The sequence below is a fragment of the Xyrauchen texanus genome, chromosome 9, assembly GCF_025860055.1.
Source record: "Xyrauchen texanus isolate HMW12.3.18 chromosome 9, RBS_HiC_50CHRs, whole genome shotgun sequence".
In the NCBI taxonomy this organism is placed as follows: Eukaryota; Metazoa; Chordata; class Actinopteri; order Cypriniformes; family Catostomidae; genus Xyrauchen; species Xyrauchen texanus.
Window position 1 is genome coordinate 33485847 of NC_068284.1, and position 21208 is coordinate 33507054.

A 21208-nucleotide genomic window follows, 5' to 3' on the forward strand; every position below is an offset into this window, starting at 1 on the left:
GACACAGACTGCTGGCGAGTAGGGTTTCCACTCACCATCGTCCCCCTTCCACTGCCAAACTGAAAAACAAAGACTTGCTTAAGCAACTGCAGTGTGTTTTGCTCCATATGAGCCCATACGTCACTGCGACACGCTCCCAGCCAACATTCAGCCAATATCTGTGCGAGCAAAAGCATGGGAAAAAATCCCCGACATGCCAAAATGGGTTTTGAACATAATAAAACACGGTTACTCACGGGAGCCAAGAAACTCTCCGCTAAGAGCGGGAAGCTTTATGGAAGTGGCGCGCTTGCCTATTACAATGTATGCACCCCCACCCGTAAACACTGTCGTTTCAAACATTTCTCCGTCTCTTGCTGCGAGCATTACGGAGATAGCGCGCGTGCCTGTAATCTCACAAGCACCCCAGCACTCAACAGAGCTGCTCAGCGCGCGCCCACGCCTCTGAGAGCTGTAGGCTCAGTGTTAGCACATTTTCTGCCTGTGTCACTAAGGGGTCACGTGTCCACACTGAAGCGCGCACTCCCACAGTTACAAACTATGGCGCTTACTCCGTGCCAAAATCAAACATTCGATCGACCGACCGATCGAACGTCTATCAGAACGTCTTGTACTTTTGAGTGTCTTACCGAGCGGGTTGACCCACGTGACGACCTGACGTGACGTCAACGTCTTGAAAATAGTAGTTTTTTAACCATGCAAGTATCCAAGCTAATGTGTAAAGACTATAAATGGACATTAAAGGCAATACATATAAATATTGTACCCCTAAAACAACACTAAAACATTTCTCCTGAATCCTGTGCATGTGAGGCTATGTGTTTTACTTTCAAAGAGCAGAAATACTGTAGGCTAGCCTATATACAGTCATTCAATAGTCTTAATTTGACCAATATAATCATTTTAACTAGTTTTTATTGTTCATTTTATTGCCCAATGTACAATGTTCTCACAGTCCATAAAAGAAAGCACTCCCAAATTAATAAATGTAGCCTTTCATTTAAAAAGGTTTTCATAAATATATATTATATTTATATATTTGGAAATACAGATAGACCTAGCCTATATAGAATATCCATTTATACACACACACACACACACACACACACACACACACACACACACACATTTATATTTTAAACTGTTGTGACCTGTGAATCTACAGTTTAAAATATTTGCAGAAGTACAATTTATTGTAATAATATTGTTACTGAAAGTTTTATATAGCATAATTAAAATAATTTACTTTTCCAACAAATGTTACAAGTCCAGTACTGTCATGGTGCTCTTCGGTCACTTTTGACCAAACAATTTTCTGTTTTGAATTTTAAAATTCACAATTATACACAAATGAACTGGTAGGGCTATTACCACACAGCATAATTGAGTCAGAAGACTGAAATAAGAGGAGGAAATGAGATCAGATCCAGATGGATTAAGCTGTGATAAAATATTTGCTGTTTATTTTTTATTTATTGATTTTTTCTGTTATGTGTAACAAAATGCTTTCTCTGTATAGCCTAATGCAAATATATATTTTTTTATTGACTCGTGTGCATGATCTGAAAGCACTGTTTGATTTTGAGCACAGATAAAATGGTTTTGAGTCTTTTTTTTTTTTTGAAAGAAGAGTCAGATGTTCTCTGAATGTAGTTTGAAAATTTGGTTTTGTGTTTAAGGTTTTAAAAAATTAATGATGTTTCCAAGAAATGTGTTTTAGCAATTCAGGAAACCTGTAGGCTAATATATTAAAAACATTCATACTATTTTTTATACATAGGCTATCACACAGATAACAAACTAATAAAAATTAATCTAATCAAGCATAATCTCAGTCTTAATAAAATTACTAAATTATCATAATCTTTCACAAATAGACATCATAAATTTTAAAGTGGAAAGGTTTATTTAAAAAATTTGTATAACAGTTCTAATATTACATATAGACATAGTCAGCTGAATATACTTTACTTTGTAATTAAGGTTCGTTGATTTTCATGTCTGCCACATATAAACAATGAGCCAAAACGAAATTATTGATCATTTTCATAAAATCATATGTAACACGTTCCTACGTGTGCTGACGTGTTGTTAACGCGTTCCTATGGCGACCGGTCGGAAGTGCGAGTAACCGATCGTCATCCCAACGTGTTGTTTACGTGTGAAGACACGTTGTAACACGCTTGTGTTTTTCTTACCTTAGTTTAACTTCTTATGCTTCTATTGTGTCCTCTAACTAGTCCACATTTGATTAGTGCAATGGCTGATGGCTTAGAAAGTTATGTGCGGTGTAGGCTATTATTAAAGTTAAATATAGCAGAGGCTAAATATTATTGACAAATCTAATATTATTGATCCTCCTCACTAATGTCTGTAAAACTCTGCTTCACTGATAACTCCAATTCTTTCATTCGTCTTCTAATTGTTCTAACACTCACATCCAAATGTCTAGCAATTTCAGGAACAGTGAAGTCAAAATGAAGAAGGAATTCAAGGTGCTCTTTAGATATGTCAAAACGAGGGCGTCCCGTTTTTCCTGATCGAATAATTGGTGCTTGGTAACCATTAAGAACTGTGCACTGACAACTGTCTAGTATTTCCAATGCAGACACCAGATTCAGCAAAACTTCTGGAGCATTGGGTATTAAACTGGTTTCAGAAAACCTGGACAATACATTTAGAACTTGTTCAATTCTTATATAGACAAAGTCCATGTCCTCATGAATGGATGCCAATCTACATTTAAGGTCGAGTAATATGTTGGAGACCTCTTCCAAAAATTCTTGGGGTAGCTGTCGCTCATCTCTGAAAAAACAAGACAGCATCACTGTTTTTAGACAAATATTACAAATACATGCAAAACAAACAACCTATAGCAATCTTAGGCCGCTATGTCATGGCTGATAGACAAAGGAAGAGGAGATGTGGATCTAAAAAACAGGTTCTATGCTTAAACAAAAACAGAGAAAGTAATCCATCATGAAACAAGAAAAAAATGCAACAGCTTCACATAATATAAAGACAACAACCAGTCAAAGATTTAAATCAAAATAAGGGTACATTAACACGTGATTACGATAATTCAAATATAAACAGGTGTGGAACACAATGAGTAAGAACTAAAGCAAACTGGTGACTAATAAGATCAGACAAAACAAGAACTAATAGAAGAAAACGAGAACAAAGAAACGACAGGGCAAAAATTAATACAAAATAATAGTCCTAGAACACGCACAAAAAAAAAACTTAGCTGTGTTTGGGATTTTTTTTATGAAGGTTTCAAGCTGGTCCACGCTTTTCAGCTGGGGATCACTCATAACAACTTGAACAAGGAATACCAAATCAAACAAGTAACAAGACTTACCCTGATGAACTGGATTGGTTCATTTTGATAGATTTTAATTTCGCCAAAAAAAATCCAATGTAGGCTAGTTAGTGAGCGGAATAGGTGCAGATTCAACGAAATTAACGCAGCAGGAGACAGACCTCCCCCCGCATTGGTCCGCAACTGGAGTAATGGGCGTGCAAGAGGTCTTTACAATTGGTCGCGAAAGCTGCCTATATTCCACGTAAAGACGGGCCGTAAACTTAAACACCTTTGGCCTAAAGATTAAAAGGAAGAGATAAATTCAACGTAGACAAGTGTACTGTGTATTGATAATCTTATCAGACCATTTCTCTTCGTTAACTGTAAAATTGGCGAGAATAATATAAAAAAAATTTTTTGAAAGTAGCCTAGGCCTATACTTTCTGCATGCCATTTTTTTTCTTCTTATAGTTCAATAATCAAAATTGTTACGTTAGGATGGCTATTTGTGTCATGGTGCTAAAACAAGCCTGCTGAGACGCTCGTGTTGACATGCAAGTTAAATTTATTCTCTTAACTTCTCACTATTTACCATATCACCACAAATAGCGTAATCAAATAACCAATTTACAAATAAGCTATTATTTGAAGGATACAGATTTCTCTTAATATAACAGTTATTCAAAAATATTTTTTTGTCTGCTTGCACATGATTGCATAGCAAAATATGTTAGAGCGGAGATATGTTTTACTTGTAATACAACTATGATTTACAATGGCATGTTTTTCTTTTTAGTAAAAGTGCATGTAAAAAAATAACATCAATATTTTGCCTGATAAGGACAAATATATATGGTTGATAATAAAACATTTACCAGAGAATTATAAAAATCGCAGATTAGTAACAACAGTTTGAACATGCGCTGCATGTCTGTCAACAAAAATAAAATAGATTATATTTCATCTATAAAAAAAGTCGTTTCATTTCAATTGTTTCCAATAAAGAGCTGCAATCTCTATGGATGTGATATAAATGCATTTTTAAGTTAAGTTTAAGGGTAAGGGCAGGGATTAGTATTAAAATCATGCTTTTGTATTTATGACATCAAGGCTACTTTATTTGTTCATAGACGGAAGTAATTTAAAATGTTATTTGTGTATTGTAGGCTAGCTAGCCTACTTTTCAGTAGCTATAATAGGCCTACAGAGAATGTCCGTAGACGGGCTTTGGCCTACAGCAAAACTACAGCTCATCCAAGGATATTTTACGGAGCTGTCAACACTGGAAACTCCGACGGCATGCAGTCAGTTGATCGAACACCCAATTTCTAAATAAAATGTATGTTATTAATAAATTGTATACTATTATCAATGTACAAGACTACAAGTTTCGTGCTTGTGTTTCCGCCCGCTTTTATTCGTTGCACCCGCTTCGGAAAATTGCATTATCTAATTTAGATTAATCAATATTCAGGAATTGGCCGGGTTTTTTCCCCTCCAACGTGAATAAGAACCGTGAAAAAATTGCTTATACAGAAACATAAATTAGGATTAAGATAATTATTATATATTATAATGATTATATAGCCTATTATATATATATATTAGTCTCTAACATACTATTATTAGCACTCTTTCTAATGCCAAAATATGCAATCTTTCAGAAGTCTTTATAGGCCTACATTAACAAGGATTTGGGACGATTATAATGCCATGCTGCAAACCACTTTAATAATATGTTTACAAGATGAGAACAGGAGAGACAGTGAAAATTCATGTTAGAAACAGTGACCTCTCTCTCTCTCTGACAGAAGAAATGTATATATCAGAGTTCATCTATCAGAGTAGCCTATCCAAAACCATCAACAGCTTGTTATGTTACAGTAACTCAGCCCACGAGTCAGCGGAGGCAGCAAAGGCAATTTCAGAAGGAAGAAAACGAAATCATGAACAAAGTCTATTGAATAATCTTAACTGCGTCTTTCTCAATGTGTTACCAATGGTAACTTACCATGAAAAGTGAATGGGCAATTAATGACAACATGGTCCCATATGGCATTGAAAACTTTTAAATTAAAATCATTTTTCTTATATCTTTTAACTCTTACTTGTAAAACAATATATCAGACAATATATAATTAATCAGTTTGACAGAAAAAAGCTTACCACTGTATGTATGTACAGTTACAATAGGTGAGTTTGGTGTTTGAAACATTAGAGTCATGAAATACAGAGAAAGTCATGATATACAGGTGGTATCTTTTTCAGTTCATCCCTCAGAAAGACTTAGAATAGGCCTAGCCTACAACACCTTTTTTTCAAAGGCTTATTCAGGGAAGTGCAGCAGAATGCAGGAAATGGTTGAGTATTTTAGGTAAAACATCTGTATTTAGTGCCTTTCATGTCCATTTATAGTCTTTACACATTAGCTTGGATACTTGCATGGTTAAAAAACTGCTATTTTCAAGACGTTGACGTCACGTCAGGTCGTCACGTGGGTCAACCCACTCGATAAGACGCTCAAAAGTACAAGACGTTCGGATAGACGTTCGATTGGTCGGTCGGTCGGTCGAATGTTTGATTTTAGCACGGAGTAAGCGCCATACAAACACTGTATGCATGAACAAAAACACCCCGCCGCAAGCGGGAGGCTTTATGTAAGTGGCGCGCGTGCCTATTAAAATGTATGTACCCCCACCTGTAAACACTGTCTATACAGTTTCAAACATTTCTCCGGCTGCGAGCATTACGGAGATAGCGCGCGTGCCTGTAATCTCACACGCACCCCTGCACTCGGCACTCAACACAGCTGCTCAGCGCGTGCCCGCGCCTCTGAGAGCTGTAAGCTCAGTGTTAGCACATTTTCTGCCTGTGTTACTAAGGGGTCACGTGTCCACACTAAAGTGCGCATTCCCACAGTTACAAACACTGTATGCATGGCCAAAAAACACTCCGCCGCGAGCGGGAGGCTTTATGAAAGTGGCGCGCATGCTTACTACAATAGATGCACCCCCACCCATAAGCGCTGCACATACAGTTTCAAACAGTTCTCTGTCTCATGCCGCAAGCATCACAGATGCGACGCGCGAGCCAAGAAACTCCCCGCTAAGAGCGGGAAGCTTTATGAAAGTGGCGCGCGTGCCTATTACAATGTATGCACCCCCACCTGTAAACACTGTCTATACAGTTTCAAACATTTCTCCAGCTCACGATGGGAGCATTACGGAGATAGTGTGCGTGCCTGTAAGCTCACACGCACCCCTGCACTCGGCACTCAACACGGCTGCTCAGCGCGCACCTGCGCCTCTGGGAGCTGTAAACTCAGTGTTAGCACAAGGCAATTTGCCGGTGGGGCCCATACGTCACTGCGACACGCCCCCAACCAACATTCAGCCCATATCTGTGCGAGCAAAAGCCTGGGAAAAAATCCCCGACATGCCGAAATGGGTTTTGAACATAATGAAACACGGTTACTCACTTCAATTCGCTCGCAGACCACCCCGCTTTTCAGCGGTGGTCGAGACGAAAGTGAGGAAAGATGTGTCATATGTTCTACGCACCGAGGTGCTCGATCTGATAGAGAAGGGCGCTATAGAAACTGTTCCTCCCTCTATGAGCGAGGCAGGTTTTTACAGCCGCTATTTTCTCGTCCCGAAAAAGGACGGTGGCCTCCGCCCCATCCTAGATCTCAGACATCTGAACAAAGCTTTTATGATTCGCTCGTTCAGAATGTTAACAACCAAACATGTCCTCGCGCAAGTTCTCCCCGGGGGTTGGTTTCTATCAGTGGATTTGAAAGACGCTTACTTTCACATTCCGATAGCGCCTCATAACAGGCCTTTTCTGAGATTCGCTTTCGAGGGACAGTCATACCAGTACACAGTACTACCATTCGGCCTATCATTGGCTCCCCGTAATGTATGGACGCGGCACTTTCCCCCCTGAGACAGCGGGGAGTGCGAATACTGAATTACCTCGACGATTGGCTAATCATAGCACAATCAGAGGGTCAGTTAACGACGCACAGATCTTGGATTATCAGCCATCTAGAATGCCTGGGTCTGAGAATCAATTTTGCAAAGAGCGTGCTATCCCCCAGCCAGAATATCTCTTCTGGGAATAGTGCTAGACTCAGTGCAGATGACAGCGCGCCTCTCATCAGAGCGCGCTCTCTATTGCTCTCTATTGTTGCCTTGCAACATCATTCAGAGAGGGCGCGCGCGCCCCCGTCAAACGATTTCAAAGAATGCTCGGTCTCATGGCCTCGGCATCAGCTGTACTCCAGCTAGGATTGTTGCACATGCGTCCTCTCCAGCGCTGGCTCAAGAGCCGTGTTGAAAAATGATCACGACAGATGCCTCCAAAATAGGATGGGGGGCCCTTTACGAGGGCAGGCCTGTCTCCGGCTTTTGGTCAAACCCGGAAAAGCGCCTACATATAAACTGTCTGGAAATGAAGGCGGTCGCCTTGGCTCTCAGAGCCCTGCTTCCGTACCTGAAAAACGAACACGTCCTGGTCCGAACGGACAACGTGATGGTAGTTTCGTATATAAAGCGCCAGGGTGGACTTAGGTTGAGCTCCCTGCACTCTATGTAGGGCCCTCCATGCATGGCCCCTCAACGGGTTCCCGAGAACCTCCCCAGTGGAGTTTTGAGAACCATCACTGAGGCGCGAGCACCCTCTACGAGGCGCTTATATGCCCAAAAGTGGAAAGTGTTCAGTGACTGGTGTGATACCAAGAGCTTGAACCCCAAATCGTGTGAGATACCAAGTGTACTCGCCTTTTTGCATGAGCTGCTGGAGGCGGGCCGCACACCCTCCACGCTCAAAGTCTATGTGGCTGCCATAGCGGCGTCGCACAATCCTGATAAAGGACATTCATTAGGGAAAAACGATCTAATCATTCGTTTCCTAAGAGGCGCTAGGAGGATGAAACCTCCTCGCCCCCCCCTCGGTGCCGATCTGGGACCTGGCCACGGTCCTGGACACACTCAAGAGTGCCCCGTTAGAACCTCTCCGAACCATGCACCTTAAACAGCAAAACTGCGCGCTTGCTGGCGCTCGCTTCAGTCAAGAGAGTGGGCGACCTGCACGCGCTGTCATCAAGCGCTGCTTGCCTGGAATTTGGACCTAACGACTGCAGAGTTGTCCTTAGGCCAAAGCACGGGTATATTCCTAAAGTGCTCTCCACACCCTTCAGAGCACAGGTGATATCTCTGGCAGCTCTATCGTCCCCAGCAGACGAAAGCGACGCTAATTTACTCTGCCCCGTCAGGGCGCTCAGAGTATATTTGGAACGTTCTGCCCTGTTCAGACAGACGGAACAATTATTCGTATGCTTTGGCGGCTGCACTAAAGGTCTCGCAGTCTCAAAGCAAAGAATATTGCGCTGGATAGTGGATGCAATAGCGCTAGCTTATGAAGCCAAGGGCCTTCAATGCCCCTTAGGCGTCAGAGCTCACTCTACGAGGAGCATGGCCTCCTCGCGGGCTTGGTCTAGTGGGATACCCATTTAAGATATTTGTGCGGTGGCGGGCTGGGCCTCGCCTTCGACATTTATCAGGTTTTATAACCTACAGGTCCCCTCATTGCATTCCAACATTCTATCAGCCTGACTGTAGAATGGACTGGAGTATGTATATGCTGAGCATTATCTCCTCCCTTACAAGGTCCGTCTCTGACTGACTTAAAGGATTTTTTATGCATATCAGCACATAGAAAACTCAGTACATAAGATATGTGCTTGTGTTTGTACTATGAGCGCCCACCATGGACCACCTTGGAAGGGCTCTATACTATCCCATTATGTAGCTCGCCGTTGGTCGGCTCGTGGAATAATCACTTTGCTTTAAGGCTCAGGCATCTGCCTCTGGCTTTATAGAGCGAAGTCAGCACGCACGGCGTTTTACATGGTGTTCCCATAGCGTAAGCTACTTACGCAATAGGAGAGACCTCTCGATAGGGAACGACTCGGTTATTAACGTAACCTCGGTTCCCTGAGAGGAGGGAACGAGTATTGCGTAAGATGCCGTGCTTGTGCTTGGTCAGTTCGCTTCAGTCGATTGAACCTAAAGGAACTCGTATGACGGGGTGCCCATTATATAGCCAGGCTATGCTAATTTCGGCGGGCTCTGAGCGTGCGGACGCAGGCAGCGCTAGCCATTGGTCGCGTTCAGAGTCGCCCCGTCATTGGTTCGAGCAGTTGCCGCAGCACAGCCAATGACCGAGCTGCCTCGCTCATTACTGTCTACTGTGCAGCTGCAATGCGTTTTACATAAAGACTTCAATATGTCTCGAGAAACTGAGTTTTCCCATAGCGTAAGCTACTTACGCAATACTCGTTCCCTCCTCTTAGGGAACCGAGGTTACGTTAGTAACCGAGTCGATTTCAAATGGAAAAGCAAAATCCGTTTGCAACTGTGTTTCCCATATCTTACGAGTTTTGGCCCTGTCATATTTAAATAGCAATTTCAATTACCACGTCTGCTTTTTCACTTTCTCAGCGTCGCGTATGTAGCCAGCCAAAACTCAAATGGAATACTAATTCCCTTAGTATTTCCATTGATGCCTTACACGGAAACCTGTCAATCAGGGTCAAGGGTGGGATTATGCTATGGGGCGTGTTGGTCTTGGGAAGAGACGTCACTCACAGTCGACGGTCAAGAGTCATTATATAAACAAGCATTAAAAGTAATGGACCAGAAATCTGTAAGATGGCATCACTGCATCATTCTAAGGAAGCATAATATCTTGAGTTTTGACAGTTTTGTAAATTTTTCTTTTTTAATACTAATTTTAAATTTAGTGAAAAACTAATTTTAAGTGTGTGAACAACGTTGCACCAGAAATATTCTGTCAACTAGTACATAAACAAAAGAGCGGAATAAGAACTAGAGGCACAATAAGTGGAAACTATAGCCGCAAAACGTAGAACAACATTTGGTCAGACATCATTTTCAGTAAGAGGCATACATTTGTGGAATGCATCTGAAATTAAAACATTGACAGACTTCAAGGTTTTTAATACACATTTAAAGCAATGGCTGAAACTGAAACAACTTTGTGAACACTGACTGTACAGGACATAACACAATGCATACAAACATAATGTTGCATATGTGAGCACGCACAGACATATGCACCCTTTTGTGTTCTTGTATTGTTAAATGTGTCTAGACTTTGATTTATAGTGACTTCCACATCTACTTAAGCCCATATCTTATTTCATATATGGGATGTATTTGTTGTATGTATTTTATTAATTATAAATCTTAAACTCAATACTCTGTAATTTTTGTTTTAAATTTATAAGCCTAACCAGGGACAGGGGTTGCAAATTAGTCATGGCTAGAAACATGTATGCGTGGCATCTACTTTGTATTCTTTATAAAGCAATGTTCTATGCATTTGTCCCTGTCAAATAAACATTAAAATAAATACAAAATAAATAAAGAGGTGATGCCCTGAACAGACGCCGGTTTATTTGATCTTGACCGTCAACTGTGAGTGACGTCTCTTCCCAAGACAAACACGCCCCATAGCATAATCCCACCCTTGACCCTGATTGACAGGTTTCCATGTAAGGCATCAATGGAAATACTAAGGGAATTAGTATTCCATTTGAGTTTTGGCTGGCTACATACGCGACGCTGAGAAAGTGAAAAAGCAGACGTGGTAATTGAAATTGCTATTTAAAGGTGGGGTATGTGATTTGCAAAACAGCCGACAGATTTTGAAAATACACAACTCATAAGGTCCTACCTTCTCTCCTCCAACGCTGGCCCTGACTCCACCCATTCGAAAAACATGGACGCGCGATCATGCACAGTTTTCTCATAACTGTAAAAAAAAAAAAAGAACATAGCCAGCCCTGGCGTCTGTACAGCGGTCTTCTATTCAAAACAGGATTCATAGAAATGTGGAACAACCCCACTAGCACTATAAAAGCTCTATTCTCCATACATAAATACAATCGCTCACATCAGCTTCCTCCCCAAACAGGTTGTTTAGCTAGCTAGTTCATCATATGGCTGGGCTATAACGTTAGAACAGCTACAATTCTCATGCGCATATCGTCAGTAAAGACAGTTCCCTGATTAAATACTACTAGTTAATCGGCTTCTCACCTGTCAAGCAGAAAAAATGCCACAGCCGCATCTGTTGGTAGTCCTTCCTGGTCCTTCAGTTGCCGCCAACGTTTAAAAGCATCACCTAGAATGACCCTTGTTTTTGACCGTTCTCTTTCGGCCGTTTTGTTCGCAATTTCTCTCTCGAAAATAGATTTTCTTTTCTGTGATGGTTTTTTGTCTGCCATTCTACAAACGGAAGCAACTACACCTTCTCCCTCTCTCCCCCTCTCCCTCTCTCTCTCTCTCTCTCTCTCTCTCTCTCTCTGTACCGGGGCGACTTGCACTTCCTGTTACTGGGACACGAGCTTTGAGTATGCGCACGAACGGGACACGCGCGCCAGGGTGGTGGGGGGAGGGGGACATGGTACGACCGTTTGATTGACACATTTTCTGTCCAATGATTCTAGATGGTCTTGAAAATGATCGGCTGGAGTTTTTCGAGTCCTGCCCGTTCCACAGATGATTAAATTGCTTAATTTTCATTTCAGTGCTTCTAATTTACAGCCAGTAAGTGTGTTAGGAATAGGATTTCAAGTTATTTTGAAAAAATGGTCAAAAAAGAAAATCACATACCCCACCTTTAAATATGACAGGGCCAAAACTCGTAAGATATGGGAAACACAGTTGCAAACGGACTTTGCTTTCCATTTGAAATCTGGCAGTCACTGTGCGTTCGCTTAAACGAAAATGCAAACGGTAATGCGCGATTTGCAATTGCGTTTGGATTATGTCACATTTTATGCGTCCACAAATTAAAAACGCAATTGCAAATACAATACAATTTGCAATTCCTTTCGAATAACGTCCGGAAAATCATTCCATACACATCAGTTGGACTGTGCACATTCCAACATTTCATGCGAGAATACAACACTGTGACTCATATTTTCTGTGCACCCGCTCATCTGTACAGATACAGATGATGTCCTGCAAGGACAGCGATTGGTTCTTGTCTCAGACCTTCCCCGACATGTTTGTATGAGTGACGAGCACTCTGTAATCTCTGAAGTGAGCTTCGTCCCGCTGTGAAATTGAGTATTGCGTCGCCATCTCTACATAGCATGCGTGCTTAGTAATCAGGTTAGATGACGGCGAGGAAGAACATTTTACATTTGTATTTTTTTGGACATTATACATTTTATTTGGTCTGGCCAGCTGTCCTGGAGAAATTGTATTTTGTTGACCTAATTAGTTGTTTGACTTGGTTTTGTTACGTGAAACGTAGTTCAACAAATGAAGCACTGGAATATGTAAAACGCTGTGTATTAATTGGTCAAACTAGTTCTGTCTTGAGAGTGACGTAGGCGTCTTTTGATCGTCAACGGATTAATTTTTGTCAGATTTAGGCACTGTATATATATAGATCAGTGGATTTAGGTCGTTTTCAGTTCATTGAAAAATAAGGTTGTTTGAGATGATCAAAATGGTAAATCTTTTAAATATTTTATATATATATATATATATGTGTGTGTGTGTGTGTGTGTGTGTGTGTGTGTGTGTGTGTGTGTGTGCGCGCATTTTGTAAAATTATTTATTATTATTTTTTTTTATTATTATATTTTTACAAATAACATGAATTTTCAATCATGAAATCATGAAATCTCAAATATTTTTTTGGGTCACATAACAACATAGTTTCTTATGCCAACATTGACATTTTCAAGAATTTCAGCTTTAAATTAAACTTTTCTTCATCTTTTGTTTTTTTCTTTCAAAGAAAAATGAAGTAAAATATCCCAAAATTAAATTGAAAGCATATTTATCATATAAGAGGTGTATTTCAGTAATTTTACACGTATTTTTAAACAACTTTAAAAAAGTTGTTTAAAAATAACAACGTACTCCCAGATCCATACAACATTTACATTTATGCATTTTGCAGAAACTTCTCTCCAAAGTGACTTGTATAATTATATATTGATATAAATATGTATAAATTTGAAGTCTGAAGAAGATTTTGAAGTCTAATATGCAATGATTTGTTTACTCATTGCAGGTAGCCGCAGCTGTGAAAACCTGGTGAGTCCGAATGTCATGTTCCTGAAAACCGTACTCGATGGTGATAAATACCAAACTTGTAGAACTGTTCTAACGTTGTTACTAATTTCCTGCAAGGCTCCCGACTTTTAAAGCATGGTGTAGGAAAATGGTAGGAATATTTGTATTCAGTTTGACATAAACATCATTAAATAGAGTGGTATCAATTAATTTATTCAGTGTACATGTATAGTAGTAATTTTCTCTTTTTCTTTTTCTTTTTTTAAAGGTGTTGACTTCACCGGAAATGTTTGCCCCGGATCAACGGCAATGGCCCCCTCAGGTCGAAGTATTACTGCCAGCAACCAGAGGCAGTTGATGTGCCAAGACATTTGTGGGCCGGTCCAAGGGCCGGCGACTGAGTGCCCATTGTACACGGCGCCCCAGCCATGCTGGGAGGCATCTGTCGCAACCATGATGCCTAGGGGCACTCCTATCCATAGGAACGCTAGGTCTGACCAGGGGCTGAATAGACGGCGACAAGCTTGCGTGACGAGAACATGGTATGTGCCCTGGCGCCATGCTCATCTCTTGACTCGGGTCTGTAGCCAGTGCTGAAGTGGTCTCATATGCATCAACCTTTGCGGCGTGACCGTCGCTGAGGATGCCATATGCCCCAGGAGCCTGTGGCTCCGCCGAGGCAGGATATGCTGTATGGCCTTCGTCTGCTTTCTTACCGTTGAGAACTGCCGGGCAAAGTTTATATATATATATATATATATATATATATATATATATATATATATAAACTGAAAGGCTCTGCTGCACTGCCAAAGTGCCCAGGGGTGTTGCTTGACACAACTGTAGTGTGTGAGAGGGAGAACCGCTGCAATGCGCCGTAGATCCAGTAGCTTTCAACAGAGGAGAGATGAATGGAACGGCAGGAAGAATTCAGCTCAGTGAATGTGTCTGCTCGGCTCCAAAGTAGAAATCGGAATGTGTGTTTGCAGCAATACTCCTTTTATACTCGTATGTCAATCCTACATGCCAATTCCCATTGGCCTTTTCTCAAAGATCAGAGATGTCTGGACTCCCAAGGGTGACCCCTAGTGTCAACTCATCGACTCAACATTGAGTGAGTGACAGATAGGGAAACCCCATTATAAAAACCCATAGGAAAATATTGATGAAAACCCCCATGGCGAATTAGACTCTAGGGTTTGACTACAAATTGTCTTGATGTCATGACTGAACAGCTCTATAACTGACAATTCAAAGTACATGAAGACTTCTCAATAGCGATAAGTAACTTGACCATGTTTGTACCATTTTGTTCCATTTGCACGTGATAATTGGGAGCTATTTAAATATAATGCATTGGAACTTATACCAATTGATAGCAGCAAAAGTTAGGCATACAAACATTCAAAAGTTCTCCATATTGTATAGTTTTAAAGTAATGTTTAGTTAAATTATATAAAAAAAATGTAAACATGACCTATTCATTCTGACCTCCGTGTGAACCTGATGTTTACAATCTTTAAAGCAGGTAAATTGGGAATGAGAGCAAGCTGCCATATATAAGTACATACACTAGACCAGTGATAATAGTCTATTAAAAATTGTAGGCCTTAGGGCTGCCTACTGAGTTTATTCAACTATTGTTTATTCACTACAGTATCAGTCAAAATGCCAACATTTCATGCAACTTAAGTAATACAGTTTTAATATAACTTAATGTAAAAAAACTAAAACTAAAAAAAAAGCTCTTTAATGTGCTCCAGTCATAACAGAAGATTGTGAAGCTCATACTCTGATGACATCTCTGGTCTGACGGCTTCTCTTGGTGCCATTGTCCAGCACAGTGCTCTCAAAGAGTCTGGCCATGAATGCTAGGCCATCAGCCTTGATGTAGGAGCGCCCAGCAAAGGTGTAAAGGACTGGATTGGCACAACTGCTGATAAAAGCCAGAGCGGACGAAACGGCACGACTGGACTGCCAGATATTATCTAGACTGGGGGTACACAGAAAAAGGGTGGTTCTGTTTACATATCACAACCTCAGTTTTGGAGCAACTTTCTATGGATAATGCTCTCAAATCTTCTAAAGATTTTGTGTTGATCAGCCTTGTAGGCTTCTAAAGTACAGTATATGTGTTCAAGCACAGCTATATTATATTCAGAGTTTACAATGTCACTTACTTCGTTTTTAGTAGTGATCCCACTGGTGTAAGTGCTGCCACCACCTGACCAGAAAGAAATTATAAATCATTTATATACAGTATTTTGCTTTTGATTGAATTCCAAAGAATTATGGAAGATTTAGATAAGGGGAACTTACTTGTACAATATTAATAACGTGGTAAGGGAGCCAAAAAATGCAGAATGTCACAATAATGGCTTGAATAAGGTTCTCGCTTCGTATCTTCCTCCTGAACTTGGTCTGTCGGAGGCGTCGAAGGATACACACATAACTGCTGACTATGATCACATATGGTACCAGGAAACCAACAACTGTCTCAAGTGTATACTGGAAAACTACCTGTTGATAAGGGAAAATAATTTGAATTTATTTTTGGACATAAACAAAAACAAAAAACACCATATGATGTGAAACATCACCATAAGATTATTTTTAAATCAGTGATGTATTTAAAGGTGCTTTAAGTCATTTTTGCTTATGTTTTACTGGCAGATATGACAGTGGTCTAAGACTTTATACTTACACTTATTCAGTTACCGATACCATTGTAGAAATGTCCTATTTGCAGGCAAATGTGTCACCAATGATTCATATATTCCACTGCTGAAGGTGTATAATAATAGCAGTGTAACCAAAATAAAGTGATTAGAATGTGATCTCAACATTGCGGCCACTATGAGGGTGGACCATCTTAATTTTATGTGAGTCTACATAATATCTCATATATTTGTACTAATTTCATTAAGTAAAGAAACGTTTAAGTCAATATATTACTTAATGTACCTTTAAAGCACCCTTATTTATTCTATGGACAGCAAAGAAGAACTACTCACATGCCATGACTTCTCGTGATTAGTTGCACACACAATGCGGTCCTTCCCATTGTCATTCTTCTCTGTTTTTACTTCTCTAAATATCAAAGCTGGCAATGCCGAAAGAAATACAACAATCCAGAGGCCCCCAAGCACACGTAATACCGTCCTTTTACGAGTACAGGCAATCAAGTATGAGGGCCACACCACTGCCACTAGTCTGTGTAGACTCATCAGTGTAATGATCATAATGGAGGCGTACATGTTTGTATTACACAAGTAGAATAGAAACTTGCACATGACACCTCCAAACACCCAGTTCTTCTTGGCTAGGTATATTATAAAGAAAATCGTCAGACACATCAGACAACCATCTGCACACGCCAGGTTGAAGATGAGCATGGTAGTCACGGAGCGCTTTCGGGCACGTGCCAGGATGCTCCAAATAATAAAGAGGTTGCCAGGAACGCCCAGGAGGAAGACAATGCTGAGGATGAGTGCCCCAAAGGTAACAGAGATATTGTTACTAACAATACTCTTATTGTCATGATTGATTGTTGTTATGTTGTCCATTATGGTGCTCCCATTTTCTGATTCCATCAGGAAGGCCTCAGAAGAACTGTAACCCATAAGAAAAATCACAAATGAAATCTCTGAAGAATATCAGTTGTTTCTCCTAGACATAAATTAGATGAAATGGAGAATAAATGCAGAATTTTGCTTCTGCATCTCAGATATTTCTCCTGAGAAACAAAACAACCCCAGTTATCTCATGTGTCTTCTATAGAGCTTTAGAACAGATCTCAGCAATGTGTCAGACTGTGCTCAAATTTGTCAAGATATCAAAGTCTACAATCAAAAGTCAGATATTTATATATAAACTTAAACAGTTCTCATCAAATCCTTCCAAGACTAAATTATCTGAGCTATGCTATTCACAATAAATGGATAGTTCACCCAAAAATGAAAATTTCTCATTATTTACTCATTCCATCCCTGAAGTGTTTTCAATTTTCTTTCTTCTGCTGAACACAAATCTTTTTAGAGGAATGTTTAAGCTTTTTAGGTTCTCACAATGCAAGTGAATGTGTACCAACATTTTGAATCTCCAAACAGCAGTATAAAAATAATCCATAAGACTCCAGTGATTAAATCCATGTCTTCAAAAGCAATATAATGGAGAAAGAGATAAATATTTATGTCCTTTTTTGTTATAAATTCTTCTCCCTGCCCAGTTGGTGGCAATATGCATGAAGAATGTGAATCGTCAAAAACACTAGAAGAAGAAGAATGTAAAAGTGATTTAAAGTAAAAAAAGGACTTAAATATTTATTTATGTTTCTAACTCATGCCTACACCATGCTTCTGAAGACATGGATTTAACCTCTGGAGACTTATGGTTACTTTTATGCTGCCTTTATGTGCTTTTGCTGCTTTAAAGTTTTGGTACCCATTCACTTGAATTGTACAGACCAACAGCTGAGAAATTCTTCTAAAAATCTTAATTTGTTTTCAGCAGAAAAAAAGAAAGTCATACACATTTGGGATGGCATGAGGGTGATTACATTTTTGGGTGAACTATCCCTTTTATTGTATGGCTCAGTACTCATACCCATAAAGCACACTTACGTATACGATATCTGTTTTAGACCTTTTCATCTGGAAAGCATCCCAATCTAATTAACATTTGCTAATCATCTTAAAAAGATCAGATTTACAAACATTCTAAATGATAAACATCTCAAAGATATCTGCTGAATATCTTATTCATATACACTCACTGAGCACTTTATTAGGAACACTATGGCCCTTAAAAAGTGCCAGACGTGGTCTTTTGCTGTTGTAGCCCATCCGCCTCAAGGTTCGACGTGCATTCTGAGATGCTGTTCTGCTCACTACAATTGTATTGTAGCGATTATCTGAGTTACTCTAGCCTTTCTGTCAGCTCGAACCAGTCTGGGCATTCTCTGTTGACCTTTTTCATTACCAAGGCATTCCCATCTGCAGAACTGCAGCTCACTTGATGTTTTTTATTTTTGGCATTATTCTGAGTCTGAGTCTCAATCTAGAGACTGTTGTATGTGGAAATCCCAGGAGATCAGCAGTTACAGAAATACCAAAAAAACTAGCCCGTCTGGCACCAACAATCATGCCATGGTCAAGTTTTTTACCCATTCTGATGACCCGTACCTGCATGATTTTATGCAATGCACTACTGCCACGCATTTGGATGATTTGCTAATCGCACGAATGAGTAGGTGTAAAGGTGTTTCTAATAAAATTCTCAGTGAGTGTACATCTTATAGACATATTGCAGATGACGAGCAAACCACGTAAAAAAAATAAATGTCTTCCAGATGTAAACACACACATCAAATAGACGTCTGGGTGAAGTGGTTACAGCTAGGGACTTACAATGGGCCAGTCCATAAACGTTAAAATGCATATTTCATTTAAATGATTTATTGAGATAAAATCACTTACTAAACCTATCTGTGTAAAGTTATATCCAATAATGATATTACAGAGTTTCATTGTCATGACAGCAAAGGTGCTGGATATAACTTTAAACAAATAAGGTAAGGCATTTTATTTCAATAAAATCATGTTAACGCAACACAAATATCGTTTACATCTTGTGACTGCTTATGAAATTATGCATATTCTTGTGGACCTATCCCCATTCCCTTCCATTGTTAGTGCCTCTATGTAACAATTTTTGCTTAAAAAGAGGGATGAGACAAAATTAATTTTAAATGAGCTTGTATTGAACCCGGAAATTTCCTTTAAAAAATAATTGTGAACTCTGGTATTGCTCCTCTATGTTAGTCAGTATCCAATTACTTGTTTTTTTTTTACAAAATAACAAATTCCATTTGTGAGTGGCATGTAAGATCTGCCTCATGCTGAGTCATGTTGTCTTCTCTTTGCTCAAATATCTCAGCTTTAATTATTGCCTTTTAGGCTGACTACCTGAATCATTATCAGAGAGAAAGTTACATGATCACACTATCAGCAAAAATTTTATCCAACAATTAAACCTATTATGTTTGACCAAAATGTATCTTATTCATATTAATATGGACTTTTCCTTTTATCATTGTTTTTACAGATGGCAAATTAAGTGAGTGCCAACATCAAGGATGGTCTCTAAGCAACCAAACAAAAAATTCAATTCAGCCAGTAATCTGCCAAAAAAAAAAAAAACACATGGAAACAGCATGCTAAAACTTGCCATGTGATCTTTAAGCTCAACTAGGAACACAACTCAGATGCTGTAATATCCGCCCATTCTCAGCATGCAATTACACACTCACTGTCTTCTGAAAAGACAGTGAGTAAACATTCAGAAAACATTCTGCTATACCCATCTCTTTCCATTTTTCTTAAAGTAATCTACTTACCAGAACTTACCATATGTAAAACTAAGTGAATAGATTATAGGAACCTAGAAAATAGTGAGCCTTCAGTATTAATACTGAAAGTGATAGTTTTCCCAAAAATAAAAATTCTGTCATAATGTACTCACCCTTTTGTGGTTCCAAACATGTATGACATTCTTTCTTCCGTAGAACACAAAAGGCAGAATGTTTGGGTGAATGGTGCCTGAGGCTAAAATTCTGACTTCTCCAAGAGGTTTGGAATAACGTGAGAGTAAATGATGACAGAATTTTCCTTAGTGTGTGTAAACTATCCATTTAAGTCCATTTTTGGCAGCGCAACCATGGGATTGTCCAGTTTGCAATGCCTTCATTACAATTGTCCCTGTTTATGCATATTGCCGACCTCAGAGCAGTGGTGATGTGTGAAAATGAGAAACTGCACAGTGTTGCATCAACAGAAAGGGTTTGTTGTAACTCACCAATTAACTTGATTAAAGCAGAATGGCTTCTGAGGAATGTATTCGTCTTGAAGTGACCAGATGTTCCCGGTTAGGTTATGTCGTCTTCTCTCTCTTTCTTTTTTAGCCCTTCACATACTTTGTTATAAATTTCTTAACTCTTCATTATTTTAGGTTTTTTTTAGCTATCTCGCTCTATCAAGTTTGATATTTAATGATCAAGAATACCTACTATAGTAGAACTATTTCTTCTTTCTGACACTAATCTGCCTGTTTTCAATGCAGATGAGAACCCCACCAGACTCTCCTCCCATTATTTCAACACACCAGTTTTTTTTTCTTTTTATGAAAAGGAGAGGGCTTTTCGTACCTTGCAGGCTTAAACATGCTGGAAGAGTGTTTGAAGGAGTGGGTAAAGTGTGTCATACATTACCACAAATCTACACCCACCCAAGTTTCCTCTTCCTATCAGTTTTATCCATAGGCGGAAATCGCCCACCCCCCTAAAATATCATTAAAATATGTGTATTGTAAATAATATAATGATATATTCTTAAAATAATTGTTTAAGAAATAAAATAATACAAATGCAAACGGGGCAACAACAAAAAAAACCTTGGTGTCCCCTTCAAAAATTGCTCTTGAGAATTGTTATGTTTATTGTCCTGCCCAACATTTTGATGAAATTTTCGCCCCTGGTTTCATCTTTAACCTATGTTAGCTCTTGATCGATCGAACATACAGACACACACACACACACACACACACACACACACACATAGCCTGATAAGGGACCGGGTGTGTAGAATCACGCCCCGCTCTCCGCCCTGCCACAGAGGGTAAGTAAATTATGATAGAATTTTTTTTTTTTTGTGTATTCCTTTAAAATGTATGACTAACATCAATTAAAAAAAAATTGCTCAATCACTAATTAGGTAAA

The 21208-nt window shown here is 39.5% G+C and overlaps 2 protein-coding genes across 6 annotated transcripts in view; both read right to left on the reverse strand.

The window, feature by feature from the left end:
* Window positions 1–21208, reverse strand: part of LOC127648714 (poly [ADP-ribose] polymerase 2-like) — a 115123-nt gene that overhangs the window by 13507 nt on the left and 80408 nt on the right. For 2 of the 5 annotated variants that reach the window (XM_052133440.1, XM_052133439.1), the window contains exons 1-2: window positions 11434–11658; window positions 11069–11146 (exon numbers count right to left, since the gene is read on the reverse strand). The exons of 1 other annotated variant lie outside the window; for it this stretch is intronic. In XM_052133440.1, the coding sequence (XP_051989400.1) occupies window positions 11069–11146; window positions 11434–11621 (266 nt within the window). In that variant the 5' untranslated portion in view covers window positions 11622–11658. Of the gene's footprint in view, window positions 1–236; window positions 428–11068; window positions 11147–11433; window positions 11659–21208 lie in introns of those variants that run through there. 2 more of the 5 variants (XM_052133441.1, XM_052133443.1) reach the window with 2 other exon arrangements.
* LOC127648716 (leukotriene B4 receptor 1-like) lies at window positions 14237–20576 on the reverse strand. The gene is made up of 5 exons (XM_052133444.1): window positions 20290–20576; window positions 16449–17046; window positions 15754–15954; window positions 15615–15658; window positions 14237–15427 (listed from the first exon to the last, which is right to left on the reverse strand). The coding sequence occupies exons 2-5, from the start codon at window positions 17025–17027 to the stop codon at window positions 15220–15222; spliced, it is 1032 nt and encodes a 343-aa protein (XP_051989404.1). The 5' UTR covers window positions 17028–17046; window positions 20290–20576; the 3' UTR covers window positions 14237–15219.